The sequence below is a fragment of the Rhinolophus ferrumequinum genome, chromosome 20 (genome assembly GCF_004115265.2).
Source record: "Rhinolophus ferrumequinum isolate MPI-CBG mRhiFer1 chromosome 20, mRhiFer1_v1.p, whole genome shotgun sequence".
Classification (NCBI taxonomy): Eukaryota; Metazoa; Chordata; class Mammalia; order Chiroptera; family Rhinolophidae; genus Rhinolophus; species Rhinolophus ferrumequinum.
In genome coordinates, this window is record NC_046303.1 from 9,167,171 (window position 1) to 9,190,508 (window position 23,338).

General features: G+C 43.9%; 2 protein-coding genes across 3 annotated transcripts in view; one reads left to right on the plus strand and one right to left on the minus strand.

The window, feature by feature from the left end:
- The window catches only part of NPSR1 (neuropeptide S receptor 1), a 107,139-nt gene extending 91,599 nt beyond the window's left edge, over window positions 1–15,540 (minus strand). For both annotated transcript variants that reach the window (XM_033087989.1, XM_033087990.1), the window contains exon 1: window positions 15,397–15,540. In XM_033087989.1, the coding sequence (XP_032943880.1) occupies window positions 15,397–15,540 (144 nt within the window). The remainder of the gene's footprint in view (window positions 1–15,396) is intronic.
- On the plus strand, window positions 10,154–10,798 carry LOC117012084 (protein POLR1D-like). The gene has a single exon (XM_033087991.1). The coding sequence runs from the start codon at window positions 10,242–10,244 to the stop codon at window positions 10,608–10,610; it is 369 nt and encodes a 122-aa protein (XP_032943882.1). The 5' UTR covers window positions 10,154–10,241; the 3' UTR covers window positions 10,611–10,798.
- Window positions 15,541–23,338: the final 7,798 nt, after the last annotated feature.

Below are 23,338 nucleotides of genomic sequence, written 5' to 3' on the forward strand. Positions count from 1 at the left end.
TAAAATTATACTCTGAAGGCCTTTGGGATGAGAATTGGAAAGAGGAGGACTATTGGTCAAGTGAACTCAGGTAATTTTGAACTAGAAGTCAACGTTCATTCCAGATTACAGTATTCCTCCTGTTCCCCTTCTCTCATATCACTAACTACCTGTGGTAAGCTTTGTTAGGCTACATTTCCAGAAAAGCAGCACCGAAACAGATCAATCAATGGTTTATTTTTCTCATGGCGCGTTGGTGATTATGCTGCTGGAACCAAAATGAAGATTTCCAGAAATCCAGTTTCTCTCTAATGGAGGAGCCCTCAGGCCTCCAAGTGGACGCGGAATGGCTGCTTTCTTCATCTTTGTATCACGCAATCCTGATGCAGGCGCCCTATCTCAGAGTAGGGTTGGGGCTCACATCTGCTCTGCTGGGAGCATAGAGTGAGAAACATTGCAAATCAGATTACCCTGGGAGAGGTAGCAGGAATTGGAAGTCGGGCCTCAGGAGGGCTGGAGCAGTCAGGGCTGAGCCTTGTCTTAGCAGCTGGCGATAACTCTGCTTTGGGCTGGCAGACCCAAGGCACCTGTAAACAGATCAGTCCTTCTTGGAATTGGATGACGTCGATGGGGCAGGCTGAGCAAGTCCCGTGAAATCCGCCGTCTCCTCGCACTTTGGAATTCTCTGTTGGAAGACCATCTCATCTGACCTCATAGGCTTCAGGCAATTTCCACATGGAGGAAGTCCCCCTACTCTTGCTTTCTGGAGTCTTCCTAAGAGCCATGTTTATTTACTTGTTTCTTCTATTAATTCATTCAACATCAATTAATGGCCTACAGTGTAACGACGTTGGCGCTACAAGGGAGAATAAAACATGTGGATCGTGCAAATTGTCCTCAGCCGAGTTTAGATCCCGTTTCATCAAGTAGGGTCATTAAGTAGGAAAACACTCAGTTGTAAGTGTTTCTCCTTTATTCGTAGCATTCTTATCTATGCACGCACATACACATAAGCACACACAAATCCCAGGGTGATGTGAGGATTTGGAGAATTATGACAATGGGAATTGGGGAAAAGAGTTCAGGTGCATCCGAGCATCACCTTCAGGTGAGTGGTTCAGTGGGAAAGTGGGTAGGCTTTGACGGCAGCCTCACTTGGGATCAGCATATTTGCTACTTGCTCATGGGATAGCATTGCTAAGTGATAACTTCTTCGAGCCTATTTTCTCATTTATACAAATGAAGATAAGAACAAAATCTGCCTCAGGATACTTGCGATGAATAGACAGCATGAAGACAATGGAGATTTCTAGTTCGGTGTCTGAAGCTTCATCTACACGACAATAAAAACTGGTCTATCGCCTTCCTCACTTTCATGGGCTGCATGTGGGTTTGAGAAGTGATTTATAAATGACTCATGACCTTTGAAGAACGATGCTTGAATTCACCCTGTTCATCCTATTTTCAGTTCCAGTCTATTGGAATTTTACCTGCGCCTAACAGGCATTGTTCCTCTGCCCCCTGCACCCAAGTACCGGATGGTGTCCCAACACCATTGTCAGAACTATTGCAAAATATAGTTGGGGAGTAAATGCCCCCTAGTGGTCACGTGAGGCAAAATTCCATCTAGATGCTCAATACTGAGTAGAAGACGTGAAATTTGCAATTTTTCAGTGACTAAAGACTAGAGTGTTTTCCACTCAGTTCCGTGGTTGCGGGATCGTGGCTAATTGGTTTTCCACTTCAAGTTACTGAGACCATGCAGTGACTTCAGCTCTTTTGAGATCGGAAAATTCCCACCTGGGACTTAGAGGGATGGATTGAAGTGTTCCCTTTGGTGATGCTGGGGCTGCCACAGGCCTGTTACCTGAGGTTCGACTCCAGGGGATACACTTTCCAGGGCCAAAAGGATGCCCCTGAGGGCAGGCATTAGGGCTGGGTCACCATTCCAGGCTGACATTCTGTCTTCCCTTACAAGGTGCTTAATAAATATCTGGTGGGTGAATATATGGTTGATTGCAAGTGCAGGGGCACATGTAAGGACCATAGAAAAGGTTATTTGATATGAGAATTATCTCAGGAAGTACAGGACATTTAGTTGGGTGACTCTAGTTGAAACTGGATATGTTAGACTTGCCTGGAGAGGAAGATATGATTTATCCGAACCCGAGGAATAACGATCCTCTTTTCCAGTGCAGCTCTGGAAACTGGAAGAAAAAAAATGCCTAAAGGATCTTGAACAATTGTCGGGTGAATGGGAACTAACATTATCTGAGTGACTCACATTAATCCAGCACCTGACTTACTCGGTGTGTACAGTACATGATGGATTGGCAGGTGCCAAGCATTGTTTGAGACGCTTTCCTTATTGCTCACTTCATCATCACAACCTGACCAAAAAGATGTCACTGTCCTCGGCCTTACAGGTAAGAAATGGGGCTCAGAGAAGTTACTAATCTGGAATTCCTGGCTCATATGTGGTGCAACTGGGGTTTGAGCATAGCTTTGCTTGGCTGTGAAGTCCATGCCCTCATTACTGCAGCCGTTTTCTGCTCCAATTTGGGGCCGGAGACAGTGAAGTTGCCTCATTTACTTTCCATTTTCAAGTGGGAAACAAATCTTCATTTTCCTTCTGACCCAAAACTTGTCTGAAGCTGGGTTTCTGGAGCCGGGTCAGTTTCATGACTGTTTCCGCCAGGACTGAGCATGAGGTCTGTGTTCTCAATATGTGACTGAATGGGTGGACATGGAGCAATGTGCGTCCACATGACAGTAATCATAAACGTCACACAAGCTACAGCTGCACCGTCTGGCCCCGGGAGCACAGAGAATTCTGTACCCTTTACATTTCCACGGTTCATTTTAAGATTATTGTTATTTCTGTGATGTTGAAGGTGAACATCTCAAATACAGCAAAGAGCAAATATATCTTCCTTCCCAACAGAGGAAATGAAGTCTCAGAAAGGTTAGAATGCAGCCTCAGTTCCCAGCGAGCAGTCAAAGAAACTCTGCTGTCCTGTCGCTGAGACCTGGGCGCCACCTATCAGTCACAGCACCCAGTCTCTGTGGCTGCTCAAAGCCTCATTAGTTTGTGTGGGTGACTTAGAAATATCAAAAGCAAAGGTCTCCAAGTGTCTAATTCCACTGAAGGTGAATCACCATGTAACACAAGGAACCGGCAATTTAAAGTGAGACAGGTAGGAACAGAGCAAAGCGTTGGATTCTTTAATTAGACTTGGGGGATGAGATACGGTCACAGGCTCTGGAGACCCCTGGGTAGGAACCACGTCCAAACAGCTGGGAACCTCTTATTCAGGGGTTGGTCCCAACTTCTCTCTGTGTCTCGCCCCACCTGCTGCTTCAGAAGCACCGCCAGGTGGTAACAACAAGTAACAGTCAACCAGGAGGCAGGGAGGTAGGACTGGGCTTGCTCAGGCGGCTCACCTCGGCCTCTGCTTCACCTCCTCCTGATGAGGCCCCTTTGGAAAACCTACAATTTTACCACCCTTTCTGGGAACACAGCTCAGAGACGCTCTTGCAAATACAGTTGAATTATTGTCGTCACAGCCATCCATCTGCATTCCCTTTTCTAACTCTTTTACCTAGAACTGTGGGAATTCCATCTTGGATTACCCAGGATAGGCTTTGTTTCTGATATTCAATTATGGAAACATAGAACAAGGCTTTTTAATTAATTACTATTACAAAAAATAAAACAATGATATAAAGCTACACTTAAGAGTGGATGTTAATGGAAGTTTTATATTTTTGTAAAGCTTTCCATATCATTACAGGTATCCAGAAGGGGGATGTCGGTTGCATCCTCTGACTAGGTGCTGGTGGGACGAACTGACAGGGTGCCTCCCGTGTGAGGCACAGTGAATGGGAATGGGACGGGAGGTGCTGTCACAGCCGGGGTCTGTCGAGGTGGACGGCAGGGCTGTGGACCAAGGTAGTTCTAGATAGTTGTGGGTTAAGGGTCATTCTGTGAATTCTCACGTAGTACATTAGAGGAGGGAGGCCATTTATCCTGAGGGGAGAACCTTGGCATATGTATTTTGGTGTAGAAATGATACTCAGGCCAGAATTGCGAAACTTGAAATCATGCTGCTGTGAACATGATTCTATTGGGTTGCATTCTGTATGATCAAGCGCAACAAACATTTATTGAGAATCTAGTAGTTAAGTTCAATATACTGGGGGATATTAGGGAGGCTAAGCGGGAGCTCATACATAGTCTGATAGTGGAGGCATAGATGTCAACAAAAATTTTCAATGTGACCCCCTGTAAGGGAGATATCATACATCTCAAAGAAAGGCTATGTGGTAGAACTTGGGAAGAGGCTGGTCATGGTTGGTGAAAAGGTATAGCCTATAGAAATTAATATGTGAGTTGAGTCTGAAAAAATGAGAAGTAGCCAAGCAAAGAAGCAGGGAGTCTGGCAAAAGTAGGAGTGAAGGCAGAAGGTGAAAATCTTTCAGGATAGTGGGGACAGATAGGGGCTGTCCATGAACATTAGGTGGTTGCAGAGCAGAAAAAAGCTTATAAGGAGAAATTGGACCAATTTCCTAAAAATCAACTATTTCAGAAATGGGCCAAGGACCACCCTGGGTCTTTGTCCTGAGTTAGAAGAACTTGCTACCAAGAGAAGATTCTTCCCCACGTGGGATTTTCTCCCATTGTCTTCATTGCCTGAACTGTCTTTGCCCTACCTCTCCACACCATCATCACAGGTGACAGATTACAGCAGCTTTAACACCTTCAAACTGGGGCTGAACAGAAAAATGATCGATGGCCTGACATTTATTCCTTAGTTCCAGGCCATATTAAATAACTACCTCAGGTCTTCCTACTCTGACCAGAAAGGGTTAATTATTGGCCTGGAGTATTTCATCATTACCCATGGGTCATAGTTCATGTTTAATTAGCTGTGTTAATTTCCCACTGCCTAACTGTTCTCATTGCAATCGGAATTGTGTGCATGGACTCCATTTGCATAAGTGTCTGATTCAGCTTTCTGGTTACTAGTGAATCCTCAAATGTCACCAGAAACAGAAATGCCAGGGTCCCACATTTGTTTTATATATCAAAAAACTACACTTGTTTTTCCCAATGATCCATATAATTAAAAAAAATAATCCCGTGGGAATTTGTTTTTTTTTGTTGTTGTTCTGGATGTGCTAGTAAACAAGGTAAGGTGAGAGGAACCTTTCCCCCGAGGGCTGATCACAGCTCAGACCCTGATACTTTTAATTTGTAGTTTTTAGTTCACCCGGGAGGTTCAAAATAAGTATCTGAAAGAAACCTGGGGGCGCTAGCAAATGAGGAGCAGAAGCACCTGTGAGGCCAGGGCACGGAGGTGAACATCCTGGTAGGGGACAACAGGTGTGGGAAAGGGGCACGAGAGGGGCTGACTGCGAGGGTTCAGGAAGAATGTCCTAAATTGAAGTGTCCAGCGGCAGCAGACAGGAATCCTGTGTGACTGCCTGGTTGGGCTCCTAGTGGACAGGGCTGGATCCATTCACCCCACTGCAGATGAGCCTGTTGTCCACAGATGGTGCCCTCTGTCCTGTGTAGCTTGCAGCAGATTTGTGTGGCTGAACTTCTACAATCAGGCGTTGAAACACACAAATGAAGAGCAGGGATGTGAATGCTGACGTGCCTTTCCCGGTACCTGCCTGGTGGCTTCGGGCTCAGAGGTGATGGTCTCCAAGCCTCACCTACCGAACCAGAGCTGGTAGCATGGGAAGCGGGACACACAGACCTTGGATGTTGTTTGCTTCAGGTCTAAAGATCTGTCTACACATGTGCCCCTCCACTGTAGCTTGCTGTGGTGTCAGGGACTCCCCCAAATCATGCTGTCTTTACCAATCCAAGCTTAATGGCTTATAGAATAAGGAGTAAGACTCCATCCATTCTAAACTGTTTACTTGAAAGTATTGAGCCTTTAGGAAAAAACTTGCTATGCAGCTTGTTACTTGAAAGGCTCTTTGGTTCAACAAAATATTTATTGACCATTTATCTACGGTGTAGCAAACACTAGGCTAAGGGTAGTGGGATCTAGGGCTGCCCCTAAAGAACTGACACCTAGTGCGTGTGTGTGTCTGTGTTTATGTGTGTGGGTGGGTGTGCGTTTATGTGCGTAGGCGGATATGCATGGCAGGACATGAATCGTGTCGCACAGAGATTGGTTGTGCTTTGCGAGTAGAAGGATAGTGACGGTGTTGGATGACTGAACGAATCTAAAGGCTGCACAGAAGAGGGAGAATTGAGGTTAGATGAGATATCAGAAGAAAATGGTGTGAGAAAGGCACTTCTGCCCAAGGTGAACAGAAACTCATTTCCTCGGAGTGTGGTGACATATTCAATGCAGTGTGGTACAGGATGTGAGGTTAGGAGCAGGGACGGTGGTCGGCTCAGATGGTGAAAGGCCGGCAGGCCAGGCTGAAGGGTTTGGCTTGTATCCTGCAGAAGGTGAAGATCCAACCACGCTTTCAAACAGTGTACTGTGTTCCCCACTCAAAGGGTGTTCAATGAAGCCACATTTCTCAGGTCCATCAGCTAATTCATTCTTGCCAATGGATTGGAGTCAAAGTCCTGTGTCATTTAAGGCCAACGCAGATAAGGGAAGGTTTGGAAACCCCTTGTTCTAGAACAAGTGACCTGCTTGCACCTATGACATGAGAAAAAAATAAACCTTTGATGTGTTCAACCATTGAGATACAGGGGTTGTATCTGTATTGTTGCAGAACCTAATCTACCCTGACTAAAATCAGCAGAAGAATCATATTTAAAAAGTTTTTTTTTCCTTCCCTCCTTCCTTCCTTCCTTCCTTCCTTCCTTCCTTCCTTCCTTCCTTCCTTCCTTCCTTCTTTCCTTCCTTCCTTCCTTCCTTCCTTCCTTTTTTCCTTCCTTCCTTCCTTGTCTCTTATTTTATGTTACTTTATAGGAAGTTCACTTTAACTTCTGTTAGACTTCATGTTCACAGGTGGTTAAAAGAAAACAAAAATGTTACTTTAAACCCTCCTAGAGCTGAAGGGAGGTTCAAATGAGATCATGTGACATCATGTTGTTAGCTGTAAAGTGCTGAGTAGAGTGAGAGATCCATCATTTTTAGGCAGCCATCAATATTGCCTAAATGAGAAAGAAAAGAACCCCGATTACTCCTTGGTGACTTCATCATAACCGTGGCTGGTTTTGCTTTCTTGTGGCCCGGAAGGTCTTTTTTGGCACACAGAAGCCCATTCTTTCTTTCCCTGGATAGGGCATCATTTTCCATTTCTGGAAACAACCCTTCATGTGTTGGGCCATTAAGCTTGTCTAGATAAAAATTAGACATTATATCAGGATGATAAAATAAGAAATGGAATCTTCTCTAAATATTTTATTCTACATTTTTTATGGTCTAATTGAAAGAAAAGAAACAGCTCAATTCACCATCAGTATTTGAGGATGTAATGCCTATTGAAGCAGTCCCGGAAAGTTTCAGCCTGCAGACTTCTCTCTTAGAGTCTGCAGGGCTTCTTCCATACAGACGATGACAACTCATCACCTCTTGGGAAGTAGCTTTGGGAAAAGAGTGAAAGAACTAATTCCTGGGGATATAGTAGCTCACCTTTACTGAACACTGTACTCCAGGACACCCCCGTTCTTAAAAGCTTCACAAGCATTCAGTCACTTAACTTTTCATGACCAGCCTCCAAGGGACATTCAATTATTAGTATCATTTCTTGGATGAGCAAATCAAGGCACAGGCAAAAGCACACTGCCAAGGTCACTCAGATAGACAGTGATGGCGCTGGGACTTGACCCCAGTAGTCTGCATGATTAGAGCCTCTGCCTGACGAACGTGATGAAGATTGGAGAGCCCGGGTTTACCTGGGGATGACTAGGCTGCATTTTCTATAATCAGGTGGACTGAGGAGTCCAGAGAGAAGCTCAGCTCAGTCACAGAAAAATAAAATTACATTTCTTGTCCACGTGAGTTCATGGCTCAAAACATTCCTACTGTCTATATCAACAGGAAATCATTTCAAGGATGTCTGGATGACATTTTGAAATATTAATAGATGGGCTCTTTCCTACTTGCTTAATAAAACAGCCCCAGCCAGGCAGTCAGAGAGCTTTACTCCATGTGTCCACAGGGTGCAATCTTTACTTTTTCAATGCAGACGAAGAGAAAGAAGTCAGAGTCAGGCTTTCAAAATGCCTCATGGAGGATATCATAATAGCATGAAGAAAAATAGCTTTTTTGCCTTGCAAGAGGATGTATCTTTTGAGCATTTAAAGCAAAGAGCCTAGAATAAGAAGATTGGAAGAACACAGAGTGATCCCTTCCCCACGACAGAGAAAGTAGGCTGAGGGAGATGGGAGTGATAGAGGGTACAAGAGTGGTCCAGGATGTGAGGACAGCTAGACACTGGTGAGAAGATATTATATTGCCACCTCCACAGGTTAGCACAAAAAGAGAGGAAGAGACAAGTCCTGCTAACTTTGGGAGCTCAGGATTAGAAGGGTGCTTACTGCATCAGAACCAGGAATGGCAGCGCCTGGGAATTTTCCCAGCCATCATTGGGTGGGAGTTGTAGGACGGCCACCTGGTCAGAGAAAGGACCAGAGACAACAGCACTTTACTTCCTGCTGCCCAGAACTAGGAGTGAAGAAGTGAAACGTTTCATTCCCTATAAGGACACAGAAATCTAGCCAGGATTGAGAGAGGGAAAGAGGGAGCTATGAGCACCCGTGTCCCCGAAGAAAATGTGACAGAGGGACACTGCGGCAGAAAGCAGTGCAGTCCTGACCTGGGCCAGATCGGGATCCAAACAAGGGTCTGGAACCAGGATGACCACTGCTGAAGGCCAGATAGAACTCTTCGTCTCAGCTGACGCCAACGTGCACAGACCTCTCCCTAGGCTGGGCCCCCTCCCTCGTCCCCACCACACACACGTGAACACGCTACGGAAGCACATCCCCTAGAACTTCAGTCTCCAAATGGGAAAGCCCTTCACAGGCTGAAAAACTCTGTAATGACTGAGTTTACTCAGAAGTAACCAAGGTCATGTTTCCTGCCACCAGATGTATTAGTTACACAAAGAGAAATTTAGTTGATGAAGTTTTCCTTTTTTATAACTAGAGCATAGTCCTATGACTTGGGAACTAACTGCATGGCGATTTTGTGGAGCTAAGAGGCAATGTCTGAGCCTTTGTCAATGACACAGAATGAAACTGGACACGGTGGAGTTTACCTAGGGTAGGGGATTCGAAAGTGGTGTGTCAGGTCCGTGTGGCAGAAACAGGCAGCAAATAGCAGACCTTTAATAATTATTTCACTGAGCAAATCTCCTAGTCATTTCCTTATGAACAGCTGCACTATTCAACTTGCAGAAACTCAAAATGAACATACTGAGTGGAAGTAAGTAGAAGAGGACAAAATACATGCTGTAAATGCAAGACCCCTTGTTATAACTTGCAGGTCAGGGATCAAGAGCTCCTGGGTTCCAGGCAAAGCATCACTGACATTGTCCTGGGCAGGACGAGAGATCGGCAAGTCCCAAAGGGATGTGATGGCACGGGAGGAGAGTTCAGGGAAGCAGGGGAGTGGGCAGAGAGGAGTTGAAACTACAGCCACTGAAGGTGAAAATGCTGGTACTCGGTAGCTAGAATCAGTCCTTTGAAACAAATCGCCAACCTAAATATGAAAACAAGCATAGTACAGTATAATTAAGCTGCTTAGATGGAGCTCTTGCGTCAAGCCCTAGTGCGAGATAATTGGGACATGGATTGAACTGGAATTTGCTTCTGTTGTATTAATGGAGGGAGGATGTGCTAGGAAAATTAACAGGAAGACAGCAGGCAGGGAGAATGAGCAAACGAGGGGAACAAAGTGTGTCCAATCACCCTCAAGCATTTAGAAGCTACCATTTACATATAAACAATGGTTAGACTAATTGCATATCATTTGTAACTACCACTAAAGGAGGTTTTCAATAAAAGATTGTCATTAGGTAATGTTTAGCAGTCTTGGTTCTTGTGTCTCCCCTCAACTACGAGCAATAGAACTGAGCTCATTTGCATTATTTTATAACTTCGGCAATTTACTAATTGAAACAGGTTCCCTCCCAGATACTTTGAATTAGTGTTATTATCATTAAGAATCAGAGATTTTGGCCCTTCCTTCCTGCTTCACTCGCACGTTTCGCGGTATGGGGCAGAGCCTCTCGTCCGCCAGCACCACCTGAGGATCCCGGAAGCTGCCCCAGCGATGGAAGAGGACCAGGAACTGGAGAGGAAAGCAATAGATGAACTGCTTAAAGAGGCAAAACGTGGGAAAACGAGAGCAGAAACAATGGGAGCTATGGGTTGGATGAAGTGTCCTCTCGCTGGCACAAATAAAAGATTTCTAATCAACACAATTAAGAATACACTGCCCTCCCATAAAGAGCAAGACCCTGAACAAAAAGAGGGCGATAAGGAACCTGAGGAAAGCCAGAACCAGAAAGAAGAAAACCGGAAGAAGCACAGAGCCCACCCTTACAAACATGGCTTCCGAGCCCGAGGCACATCCCGTCATTCTCCACCGAGGGAGCGGAGCAGCCAGGACAAGTACGAAAAGCGGTCAAACAAGCGATGAGGCAGGACGGAGTGTGAGCAAGACTGTCCCCAGCCATGAGTGGTGTTATTTCTGGGACTGGGGCTGTGCAGAGAGGGTTATCAGGGACAGGCCTTGAGTTGGCAGAGCAAACATCTAAGAGTGATTTTTTTATAGTAGGTCCTTTGTTGTGAAACACGCAGAAAATGACCTAGAAACTCTCCAGGGAAATTAGTATAGAGAGACTTGCTCTGAAGATGTGTTCGCAGGTTTAAGCTACTTCAGCAGTGGTATACATATGTATTGTTTCTATTCTGTCTTGTTTAGAAGTTGGTTTCAAAATACATCTAGAATGTAAAGGTTTTCAGAGATTGTAAAAACTAGTTGCAATTTTTTTGATGTGCAGCACATGTGGTCATTTGTCAAAATTTCTCCAAAAATGAAATACTTATAAATCCTATACTTTACCTTTTTGGGTGACAAACTTAAAATTTAGAAATCGCCTGGCCAGTAATCATTTCAGAAAAGTTGTAGCCTTCCAAGGGCTAGAAATCTACCAAGGAACTCTTTCATAACTCTGCCTTTGTTTTCCTTTCAGTGAACAATATGGGAAATTCTCAAAATGGCTTGGAATTTAGTGCTCTGTGTCAATGTGCAGAGGTTGAAAATGATTCTGTTGTTCCTTGTGCAATCTCAGACGTATTCCTCAGTTAGAACAATTTTTCTATACTTAATTTTTTTTGACTATGTAAGTTTTAAGTGGTGCTTTTAAAAGAACCCCCCAAAATTAAAATGAACATAATTATTTTAATGCTATGTCTTATTTAGCTAAAGACCTATAATACCACTCTTAGTATAATTGTTTCAGAAATCTTAATTTTAAATAAAAATGTGTTTACAAGGCAAAAAAAAAAAAAAAAAGAATCAGAGATTTTGGAAATACTGCTAGTGGATTCACTGGCAAAGTTAAAGGCTATCATGAAGAAGCTATTATTTCATCTTTGTTTTCTGCTTGGACAGCTCTACATTCAGGTGCCCTGTGCACTTTCTGATAAGCCAGCTCCCATCCTCCTTGCAAACTTCTGGTAGATTCTTGAAGCCCATATAATTCCTTAACGCTGGGGTTTAGGAATTGAGGAGGTAAGCTGGGTGGGACCGTGAAAGTAGGAGAAATTAGAAACGATGAAGGAAACCAGGGCCTGACCTGAGGACCTTGAACCCCGGACTACGTAGTGTCAGTCCCATGAAGTTCATCATAGAGGAAGAAGGTAGTGAACTCATCCCGCCCCCTGCTGTTATCCAAGGACGTGCTTAGGACAGCAGAGCAGGTTAGAGCAGTGGGAAGCAGGGCGACAGTTTGGGGTTGGAGATGGGAAGGAAGAAAAGGCTTTCAGCTTGTGAAAGAAGAATTGGTAAGGTCTAGACAGGGATACCTTGTCTTCTGCCAACAGGGGTTCAGAGGAGAACTGGAGTGCTAGGAGGAAACTAAGTTAGAAGCCCAGGCATGTAGACTGAGGCAAGACAGCTGAGACTAGGTAAGGCTGCAATGCAGTGGGTACAGGTTCCCCAGGGCTAAACCAGGTACGGGGTACCAGTGCGTGATACCACAACTAATTCCCACTGGGATCTATAATTTGCCTTGGTCACGTTGGCTGAGAAATGAGATCAGGATGAGCTGAATGTATCTGCAGAGAAGGACTTTGGTGAGTACAGCTGGTAGAGACTAGGCAAGGCAGGGGTTGGTCTGTGGAGTAGTGGCCCCCCGACTCTGTCACTGAGAAAGCAAACTTTCTGCTGCCCAGTCTGACTGTAGGCAATTGACAGAAACAGAACATCACACTTCATTTCTATAGTAAATGTTTATTGAGTATGCCCGGGATGCTGCTGGTTTCTGGAGAGAATCTAAAACAAACATCAAAGAGCTTAATGACTGTTACACATTTACCTGACACATATTGAAATAGCAGTTGAAGACAGAGTTGGATTAAGTGGCAAGGAGAGAAGTATACACTCCATGAAACTACTGGAACTCAGAGGAGGGGTGAGTCAAGGGGGGCTTCATGGAGGAAGCAACCCAAGAGGGGTCTTAAACAGTGGGTAGAATTTAGACAAACACAGATGAAGATGGAAGGCAATTCCAGAGGGAAGAATACACCATGGGTTGTGAGAATTAAATTAGATATTTCACAGAAGTCATTTAGAAAGACTTCCGTCACCAAGATAGCCCACAGCAAAACAGGTGTATGGCTATTTTATGATTAGTGCTGTTACCATTTTTATTTTTATTAAATTTGTACTGCTTTTGGTAAAGGCAATGGGGATTTAATGGGCATTCTTGGAAGATAGTAAAGAAGCACAATTCTGACTTTCTTGTTGAGAAGTATGTGGGATAAAAGCATCCCAGTAAACCAGGCTTCTGTTTGTTTTGTTTTTTAATCAGAACTGTGTCTGCATCAAAACTGCTTGTGGCTCAAAGGGGGCCGTGGAAATAAGTGACACTAAGTCGTTTAAGCTAGGTTCCCACAAACACCACTATTGACTGCTGCGTATCTAAAATCACTATTTTTCGTTGTTGTTGTTGTTTGCTTGTTTTTTAGGTAACATTTATTAGGAACCTGCTAAGTTCTGGGTGCTGTTTTATTATTATCATTATCATTATATTATTATTATTACTATCATTACTAGTTTCAGGTGTACAAAACAACATAGTGATTAGACATTTATATACCTTACAAAGGGGTAACCCCAATAAGTCTATTACCCATCTGACACTATACATAGTTATTAGAATATTATTGACTATATTCCCTATGCTGTACTATATATCCCCATGACTATTTTAAAAAAATTATAGCTGACATTCAATATTATTTTATATTAGTGTACAGTGAAGTGGTTAGACATATCAGGTATACAGTGTAGTGGATAGACATTTACATAATTTATGAAGTGGTCCCCTTGATAAGTCTAGTACCTATCTGACACTATACACAGTTTTTACAAAATTATTGACTGTATTCTCCATGCTGTACTTTACATGCCTGTGACTCTTTTGTAACTACCGATTTGTACTTCTTAATTCCTTCCCCTTTCTCACTGTTTTTAGTCAATGCTTGCATCTCTCAAAAAATGAAATGGAATCTTCTAAGCTCCTGACCACACATCACTCCTTCCTTTCTGCTTCTCTCTTTGTCCAGTGGTCCAGTTGTTTGATGGCAGACATACCACTAGGAAAGAGATAAGAATGATGTGATTCTCTTCAGTGCCTAGAGACCATTGTCTGCTAGGACAGAGTACAAATTCTCGTAGGGAGAAAACGGGGATTTGTTTGTCCGAATATTCAAAACATCCACTTAGGAAGTGCATTCAAAAAAATGGCAAATGAGGTTTCAGCTGAGAGAGATTATTGCCTGAGTCTCAGAACAACTGCCTTATTGCCCAGATTAGCCCTTTGCCATGGCCAGTCTCTCTTCATTCTGTTTGCTGTCACGTTCTATAAATATCAAAGAGGCGGCAGAGGCTGCATCACTCACAGGAGCTCCTGGGTGCACAAAGCCTGCTTCTCCGAGGTAGAATCTCTGGGTCTGCAGGCTGATTTTCCAGAGGGGATTGTTCAGTCAATGGTAAATGGCAACAAACTCCAATGTCAGTGTCTATTTTCCGTTGTGGAACCGGGCAGCTGGGCTGCACGGGCGCATGCTTTAGGGACTGGTTCCTAGGGACTGGGTCCCGTGAAGCCAGTCTAAGTGACTTACTCAGGCTCTGCTGTTTTATAAGAGTGTCTTGATCCTTGAGGGGTGTGAGGCTGGCTCTAGGGACAGATCCCCGCTGAAAGTTTCATTCTTAGTGTTTGCATGGAAGCAAAGCTTGAGCGGAGAGGTGGATGTTATAGTAAACCTACCTTGTTGAGTACAAACCAAATTACTTCCAGAACACCAAAGAGGGTTAAAAGAAAAACAAAAACACCTGCTAGAATTTTTCTCGAAATATTTTCATTCATGGCATCAAGGACCACTTTGAGACCCGGGATTTATTGCAATGACTGAATGCAGCACCGGGCAGCATGTGAAATAAATAACCTGACATTCCAAGCATTCTGACCCAAGAAGCAGGAAACTTGTCTTCCAGGTGCCCAGTTTGTTCCCGACACAGTCTTGTAGCAGAAGAGGGAAGTGCTAGTTTACTGAGGATCACTGCCTCCGTGTGGCTCTTACATACTTTCAAGGTGAAAACTCATCTAACTCTTGAACTTTTATTTGTTCTCGGAGACAACTTGTTGCAAACAGTGGCACCGCTCACTCCAGTCCAAGAATCTATTTCCCACTGACAGTCAGTGCAAAGAACCAGCAAAGAAAGTGTGGTCCTTCCTTCCTTCTTTCCTTGCTGCTGTATCTCTCCTGGCATCAGGCACTGTCCTAGGGGGTGTGGGCTTTCCACACCTCTGACGTTCCTGGCAAAAACTCACAGCAATAACCCCTAAGAGTCACAGACCTTTCTAGCATGACCACAGGATTGATTAAACGTGCTTTCACCAAGGAAAGGAGGAAAAATTTGAAATTCATGCACTCATGAATGTTACTCACAATTCACGTATTTTCTGCAGCAGCAGGAGAAGAAAAAGACCTGTATTTATAAGAAACAATATAGGTCTTTGCATGGTATGAAAAACTTGTTGCTTTTCCTTTTCAGTTTTTTTTTAATTTATTCTTTTTAGTAAAGAAAATAAACTGCACCCGCGTACAATGTTAGCTATTACCCTTTAACTGGGTCTCTTAAATTTTATGGGTTATTTAAAATCGGTGTTCAGAATGGAAGGCAGGACCCTTACCTTAAAGGAGTAGTAGAAGGAGCTCCACTCTTCTTCCTCCTTTACTTCCGGCAAAGTTGTGGGGAAGCAGAGGACTGCATGAGAATCCAGCATCTGTGTGGTCCCTTTGGAATTGGGGCTGCCCTCTGTGAGGTTGGCTGGCATGGCTCAGGAGGAGTTGAGACCGGCTGTCCCTGCACCCTCAGCCGAGGCACGATCCGGCTTCTCCTGAGAGCCCGGCAGCAGCCGCACCTCCTCTGCCTCCCAGGGCTTCCCGCTGGAGCTCGGCTGAGCAGAGGCACAGATCCCTCCCGGAGCCCACCTCACTGAAGAGCTCTGCCTGACGACCGGGAGAATCCACGTGCTGCTCTCTCCTCAGCAGCTGTGATCCAGGAGCTGGCACAGCCCCATCACCCCACCAGCCCTCCCCGGGCCCGGGCCTCATCTCAGGAGCAGATCAGAGCCCACTGCAGCCATCCATGTGACTCCCTGGACAGGCCTCCCAGCCCACTTGTGCTTTCTGTAACTTCCAGAATGGACCCTTGCCACCCATTCTTTCCTCCAGTTTCAGCAACACTGGAATTTAGACTAATCAGCAGGTAGAGTAATTGAGGTCCTGTTTGCATTTCTGAAATCCAATCATAATTATGCATCGTTTCAGCTGGGGCTGCCCTCCGACTTAAAATCCTCAACCAGCCATTTACTTAGTAGTCTGCACATTAGTGCAGTAAACGTCAGCAAATAGCACATTTGTATTTCACACCCGTGGTTCTAGTCTAGTTTTGCACAGGGCAGTCCTCTGAGAAGCCTGGGATCTGTGTTTATCCGTAAGCCACGATGCCTTGTAATGACTGGGAATGGTGCCTGGTAAATACTTAACGCCTCAGTATCCTTTTATTTGATATCCAAAACCAGTCTGTAAGGGAGGCAGGGAGTGTGTCTATATGTTTTCATTTTACACCAGTAAAGACTGGCTCTGAGAGGTGGAGTGACTTGTCCAAGATCCCAAAGCTGGTGCTAGAAACGAGATGATAACCCATGTCTTCAGAAATTCCTAGACAGCAGTGCTTTTACTGTAACACACACTGATTTGCACCAAATCCCAAGTGCTTATGGAGGCATGAAGTTAGCATGTTAGCAGGTCAGGTGTAAATCAGGAACTAAACTGCTTGTGTTGCACCCAAGCATAGTACTGGTTCCTTACACTGAAAATGCTCTGTGAGCCAATACGCACAGCCGTTGGTTAGTGACACCCGGTCTGAGAAGTTTAGTGATGATCACGAAACACTGTAGCTCTATGAAGTTTCCTGGGGAAGCTTTGGCATAATCCACGCAGTACAAAAAGGAGCCCCAGAGAGTCCACAAAAACGAGAGGGGCATTGATGGATCACAGGACTTAGAGTAAAAACACAAGACACCTGCCAGAAAGGCTTAAATCCTAAAGAGGGGAAAGCCCATGTGTTGTTTGTTGGTAAGGGTGTGTGAGACATACGAGGTCGGACAATTAAGTTCGCCAACTCATCCTAGACAAAGCGATTCATCCTAGAAAAAAGATATTCATTGCTGAGTATCACTATGGTCACCTTTGAAGTACTCCCTTTGGGAAGCTATGCACTGATGCCAGCACCTAGTCCACCCTTCAAAGCTATTCTGGAACTCTTTTTCTGGAATGGCCATCAGACCTGTCGTCGTATTCCCCTTGATGTCCTGAATGTCATCAAAATGTCTTCCTTTCAATATTTCCTTTGTCTTTAGGTAAAGAAAGAAGTCATTGGGGGCCAGGTCAGGTGAGCAGGGAGGGTGTTCCAATACAGTTATTTGTTTATTGGCTAAAAACTCCCTCACAGACAGTGCCATGTGAGCTGGTGCATTGTCGTCATGCAAGAGCCATGAATTGTTGGCAAAAAGTTCAGGTCATTTAACTTTTTCACGCAGCCTTTTCAGCACTTCCAAATAGTAAACTTGGTTAACTGTTTGTCCAGTTGGTACAGATTCATAATGAATAATCCCTCTGATATTAAAAAAGGCTAGCAACATTGTTGCAACAAGTTCGTGAACTTAATTGTCAGACCTCGTAGAAGTATCACACACTAGTGTAGCGATATAAATTGGTGCACACGCTTTGGAAAACGTTTTGGCAGTACTATGTAAAGCTGAACACAGGCCTGTTGTATGACCCACAGTTTCACGGCCAGGAACATAGCCAACACAAATGCGTACTTAGGTTAACCAAAAAATGTAAAAATGAATAGAGCACTTTTGTTTGTAATTGCCCCTAACTGGAAACTATCTAAGTGTTCATCAACAGTAAAGTGGATAAAGAAATTGTGGTATATTCAAACATTGGAAATCGTGCACCAATGAGAATAATGACCTACCGTTGCAAGTAACAACATGTGTAATTCTCAAAGTCATAAATTTTGAATTACAGAGGAGTTGGACACAACAGAATGCATAGTGTTTTATTTCATTTATATAAAATAAAAGCTAAGAAACTCTTAGGTGGGTGGTGCTGGCATGGGCTTAAATTTTACTATTATTTGTTCAGATTTCGCTTTTCTGCTCCTGTTTCACATGTGCTATATATATCCTTTCAATTCAAAGCCTCAAATCTCTACATTTCCTGTAGAAACTGGGAGTTGCCTCAGACTCCTGGATTTTACACATTCACTGCTCTCCAGGACAAGGGTTCTCAATTCTGGCTGCACATGGAACAAGCTGGAGTGCTTTCACAAATACTAATACTTGGGTGTCATCCCCAAAGGTCATGGTCAGATTGTTCTGGCACACAGCCTGGACACTGGGATGTTTTTGAAGCTCTCCAGGTGATTTTAATGTGCGTCCAGGGAACAGAAACCCTAGCCTAGGAGAACAGCAACCGCTCACTCCCTACTCTCAGTCGGCCGTTTTTGCCACCTGCGGCCTTACTTCTGGGGCTGCTGTCCTCGTTGTCTGGTTCCCAGGGCTGCTTCTGGTACTGCTGGGACCCACAGTGAGCCGAACATCATGCCTGGGCGCTGCTTGTTCAAGACCTAGTTTCAGTTACTGGCACCCGTAGTCTCAGTGGAGCAGACAGCGGGAGGAAACTTTTTCATTTCTTTAACTTTGGGCCGCCAGGGTTTCTTCTCTCGTTTTCAGCAACAAGAAGTGATAGTTAACCTCCAGTTTGGAGGCACTCAGACGTGCAATTGGATCACCTTTCTAGGACTATTGCCCTTCTTAAAAACTATCCAACGAGAGCCTGAAAGAAGAATTTCCAGGTAAGGAAGCGAGGACGGATTAGAAAGGTCCAACTCTGCCTGTTAGATTTTCTCTGCCCTTAGAATTCATTCTGCTTTCCTGACCTCGGGGAGGTGGATCTCACAGGTTAGTTCCTGTACCCGAGAGCAACAAACCCTGGACTGGGACATCTCAATAAGATGTTACAGAAGCTTGGCCATATCAAAAGAGAATTCACACAAACCGCTTTGGACGAACTTAATGGGTATCCTTTGCTCTTCCTGCTTCTCAGGCTGTGGGCCTTTGGAAAAGAGGTGGCATCCTGGGAGTTTCACCTTTTATTTTGTGTTCCTCCCGTAGCCCAGGTGCATGCTCAGTGCTGTGTTCCTTGGACTCCTCTGCCCCTTCCTGATGCATCAGGATCACCTCAAGCATCTACTTGGGATGAGGATACCTCACGTCAGCCAGTGGCAGTCAGTGAACCTCCCTTACTACCTGGTCACTCTCCAATCTCTAGTAGCTATTGAGACACGGGCAGTGTTCTCACACAGATGGAGAATCTAAAGCTTCAGCTAAAACAAATGCTGTCTGTGGCCAATGTCAGGGACCACATGGACTCAGGCTGGCTCTGCTCCCAGCTGGCCTCTGATGGCAACAATGGGTTAAAGATGGGGAGTTTCCCCCAACCCCAGGGCACAGATAAGCATTACCCCTATAGGACAGTCGATGGGTACAGGCTGGCCTTTGTTGACTATGGGCGATTATCAGATGTTAACGAAAGGACAGCTGGGAGCTGACTTGGGTTTTGTAGAGCCTCCTACCATTGGCTGCCAAATGAGCCGTCCTGCAGGTACCTTTTCCTCCAAAGCAGTGATGAGTGCGCAGCTCTTTATGTTTGCCAGGGGAGGGGATGTCCTTGGGCTACAAGTAATGGGATTGTAAAAGTACTGAGGAGAAGGAACACATTTATTTTGAAATATTGTCTTGCCGTATTTTGATCATTATGAGGAAACAGGATTTTCTTGGTTTTGTTTTGAGGCCCTTTTGTATTTTTTTCCCTTCCCTCTCAGCCTCTTCTCTTTCTAGGTGAAGGTTACCTTTCCCAGGTTACTGGCTCCCTTTCTTCATCTCTACTATGAAAATCTATGCTCAGAATCAGTCTCATATCAGCCACATACCCCTTGAAGTTATTTGGTAGGGGGCACTTGTTTTTTTGTTTAAGCCTTAACCTTCCTAGAATGAAAAGTTTTGCCCCTGGGACAAGACTTTCAACTTCAGCAGACAGAATAATGGAGAGGTTTGAAGAAAGATGCTCAAAGTTTCATGAATTCCCCCCGGCTTCCTGGTTCGTACATTTATTATGGGAGCCCTGGCTGCAATATTTATATCCTTGAACAAATATATTGTTTTTCTGAAGTGCAAAAAGGGAAAAGTTTATAAGCTTTGGAATAAAAATTAGAGGCACAATATTTAAACTGGTTTCTTTTTTTAATAATTGTATTATTTTTCAATTACAGTTGACACACAATATTATATTAGTTTTAGGTGTACCACATAGTGATCAAACATTTATATAACTTAGGAAGTGATCACCCTGATAAATCTAGTACCCATCTAGCACCACACATAGTTATTACAATATTATTGACTATATTCCTCATGCAATACTTTATATCCCCATGACTATTTTCTAACTAACAATTTGTACTTCTTAATGCCTTCCCCTTTTTCACCCACCCTTTTAACCTCCCTCCCATCTGGCAACCATCAAAATGTTCTCTGTATCCATGAGTTTATTTCTGTTTTGTTTGTTATATATGTATTTTTGATGGTTATTGGGGTCCATCTCAATAGGGATTGCCATTCTGCCTCATCGCACTCTGAATGTCTAAGGGTTTCTCCTCATTTATTCTTTGTAAATGAGATAGAGACTTCTGGAACACCTGGATAGTTCCGGACCATCTCAGAACTCATTTGCTATTTGAAATTTTCATTTAGTATCTATGACCTGGGCTGCCAGTGTGATCTGGATCTGAATATGGCTCTGCCACCTCCTTTCTGTGAGTCCATGGACACGCCCACCCTCTCTTTCCAGTTAATTGCGGTGATAATATCACTGCACTGTGCGGGTGTTGGAGAATTCAATGATACAATGCTTGTGCCTGAATGCTCATGTCTTCCTTTTTCCTTCTCCTTCTTGTAACTATGACTATTTATTTGTACTTGTGAAAACCTTTCTGGGCTCTTCATTTAGTCCCCACGTTCCTGAAGGGAAGAAGCTGCCTCTTTTCTTTGTATCCTCTGACAGCACTGAACTTTATACCTCAGCCCTGAGATCGTGGAAAACAGAGACGTTAGGCATTTCTTTGTGTTCCAGAAACAGCTTACTGCAAGTAACCATCGTTGCCGTGACTCAGATCGGACTCATGACGCCCCCTGGTGGGTCATTTACACCTATTACAAGGCTGGACACGTCCTCCAACTCCCTTTCTTTGCTTCATAAACGTTTAGCTAAACTGCTTCGTCCCCATTGTTCAATTGGAACAAAATGCCGGTTAAACAAATTTTGGTTACGATTCTGCCCTTCCCTGGGCCCCTCATCAGGCTGAGCCAGGCGCTAGCGCCTGCTTAACAGCCTTTCAGTAGAATAGGCTGGCGGTTGGGGAAGACATAGTCTTCCTTACTGTCCAACAGGCTGCTTCGTTCATCTCTCTTCACCACATCTGCTTTTGTCCGGCTTCGTAGCCACCTAACCATCGAGATGTTTGCAGAGGTCTTGGTGGGGACCCTTGACTCTCCTTGTTGCAATGGTGCCTTTCCTTCTCGGGCAACAATCCTTTTAAATAGTCTCTTCTTGCCGAAGTCCCAAGTTGTTTGTTGATACCTCCAATCTGTTCAAAGATTCGTGTGGGACTGAATTGAAAAATACTGTTGATTATAAGAAATCTATTTAATCAATTGCCATACGAGGAACATATGATGTCAAGTGCTGTGAGGACGTTCATGGTTTGGTTGCAAAAATGGACAGAAATGCTTCAGGTTCAATCCCAGGAGAGTAAAACAACCCAGAAACAGTCAGTGACACTGGGCGGAGAGTGATTCATTTCCAAGGGAGAATTAGTATTCTGAGATCAGAGGAGGCAAAGATCATAGTTTTGAGGTTTAAATGTAGGTTTTGGTGTTTTTATTAGGTTGGTGCAAAAGTAGTTGCGGATTTTGCAATTATTTTTGACCTTTGAAACCGCAGTTACTTTTGCACCAACCTAAAGAGGCCTTTGGATGAAGCACACAGCCTTTCTTTTTCCAGCGACGTGGAGAATGGTAAGTGTGGTCCTAGGACAAAGGAAACTAAAGTTCCCGTGGTACATTTTGAACCTCTGATCCCAGGATTTGCCACTGTCTGCAGAGACTAACTTGGAGGTGCTAGCAGACACTCCACCCCGGTGCATTTTCTCTCCAAGGAATGAACGGCAGCCTGAGCTTGCAGTAGACAGGATGTCACCTGAGTAAGACATAGCAGAGCTGCTGCTGCACTTTGAGTGTCTACGAGCCTCTTTCAGAATCTGAGTAAACACGGATTGGTTAGAGGAGTTTGAATTATGCAGGTAGGAGTAGGAAAGGCCATGTGGGAGGGAAACGGGGGGATTCTACCTCATCACTGTGCTTATGGATGTCACGTTGAATTCCCAGAATATTAGTTTAAAGTGGGTGCAAGTTTCCCCATTTCAAAGGTGCAGAGAGATAGAGCTCTTGGTTAAAGGGGAGCTTTTCCAGGAGAGAAACAGAATCAGAAACGATGGTTGACTGTCCACGCCAGTTCACTTTCCTTCACTTTCCGTGGTTCCTTTATATTTGCCCTGTGGTGGTGAGGGCTCTAAATCATTAGTATGAAATAATAGTCGCCTTTGAGAGAAAATTGCTTTGAGGGAGGAGAAAATCCTTGGGATCCTGGAGAAAAGATAAATGCAGTATTACATCGGGTAATTGCTTGCTCTAATAGGTACGAGAGGTTACACATGTCGCAGTGATTTAAGAGATATATTTCCTAAAGAAATGGAATGTAGTGTTCTACTTTAAAGAGGACACGAGAAGAAATATGATTTAGCAGCTCATGTTTTTAGGTTGTATTTTTTAAATTTTAACAGTAAAACTTGCCTGCTCTGAGTAAATACCTGGACATGCAAAGACACACGTTATATTAACTGCCAATGTATTCCTGCGTACCCAAGTACCACTTGGTATAGTGTGTCTGCGTACCACACTATATACTCGGCTTTACATTCTCCTTTTTTAATTCACATATGGTAGGCTTTTATTTATATCAATAAATAATAATGGTGATTCCTAGTGTCTCTCTGTAATGCTAATATGTAATGTTGCCACGATTTATACAATCATCCCCATCTTAACTGAGATTTAAGTTGTATCTGATTTTTGAAAACTGTTCACTGAACAGTTATCTTTGAGTAATTGTCTGATAATTTCCTCAATGGAATTTCGTGAGGTACAATTGCAACTGCTGCTTCTTCACCTGTCCCTTCTTCTGTCTTAATTTTGCTGTTCTTTTTCTGAACCCTTAAATTAAATGCTTAACATTTATTTTCACTTTTTCAAGTTTAAAGCAATGAATTCCCTCTGAACATGCTTTCAGCAAGGTCATTTAGATTCTGATACATATTATTCTTACTTTCATTATGTCCTACCATAAATGTTGTGAGTTTTTATTTCTTCTTAGACAAAAGAC

What these genes read in the sequence shown, in the direction of transcription:
- LOC117012084 (XM_033087991.1), top strand. Translation starts at nt 10,242, where the DNA reads ATGGAAGAGGACCAGGAACTGGAGAGGAAAGCAATAGATGAACTGCTT.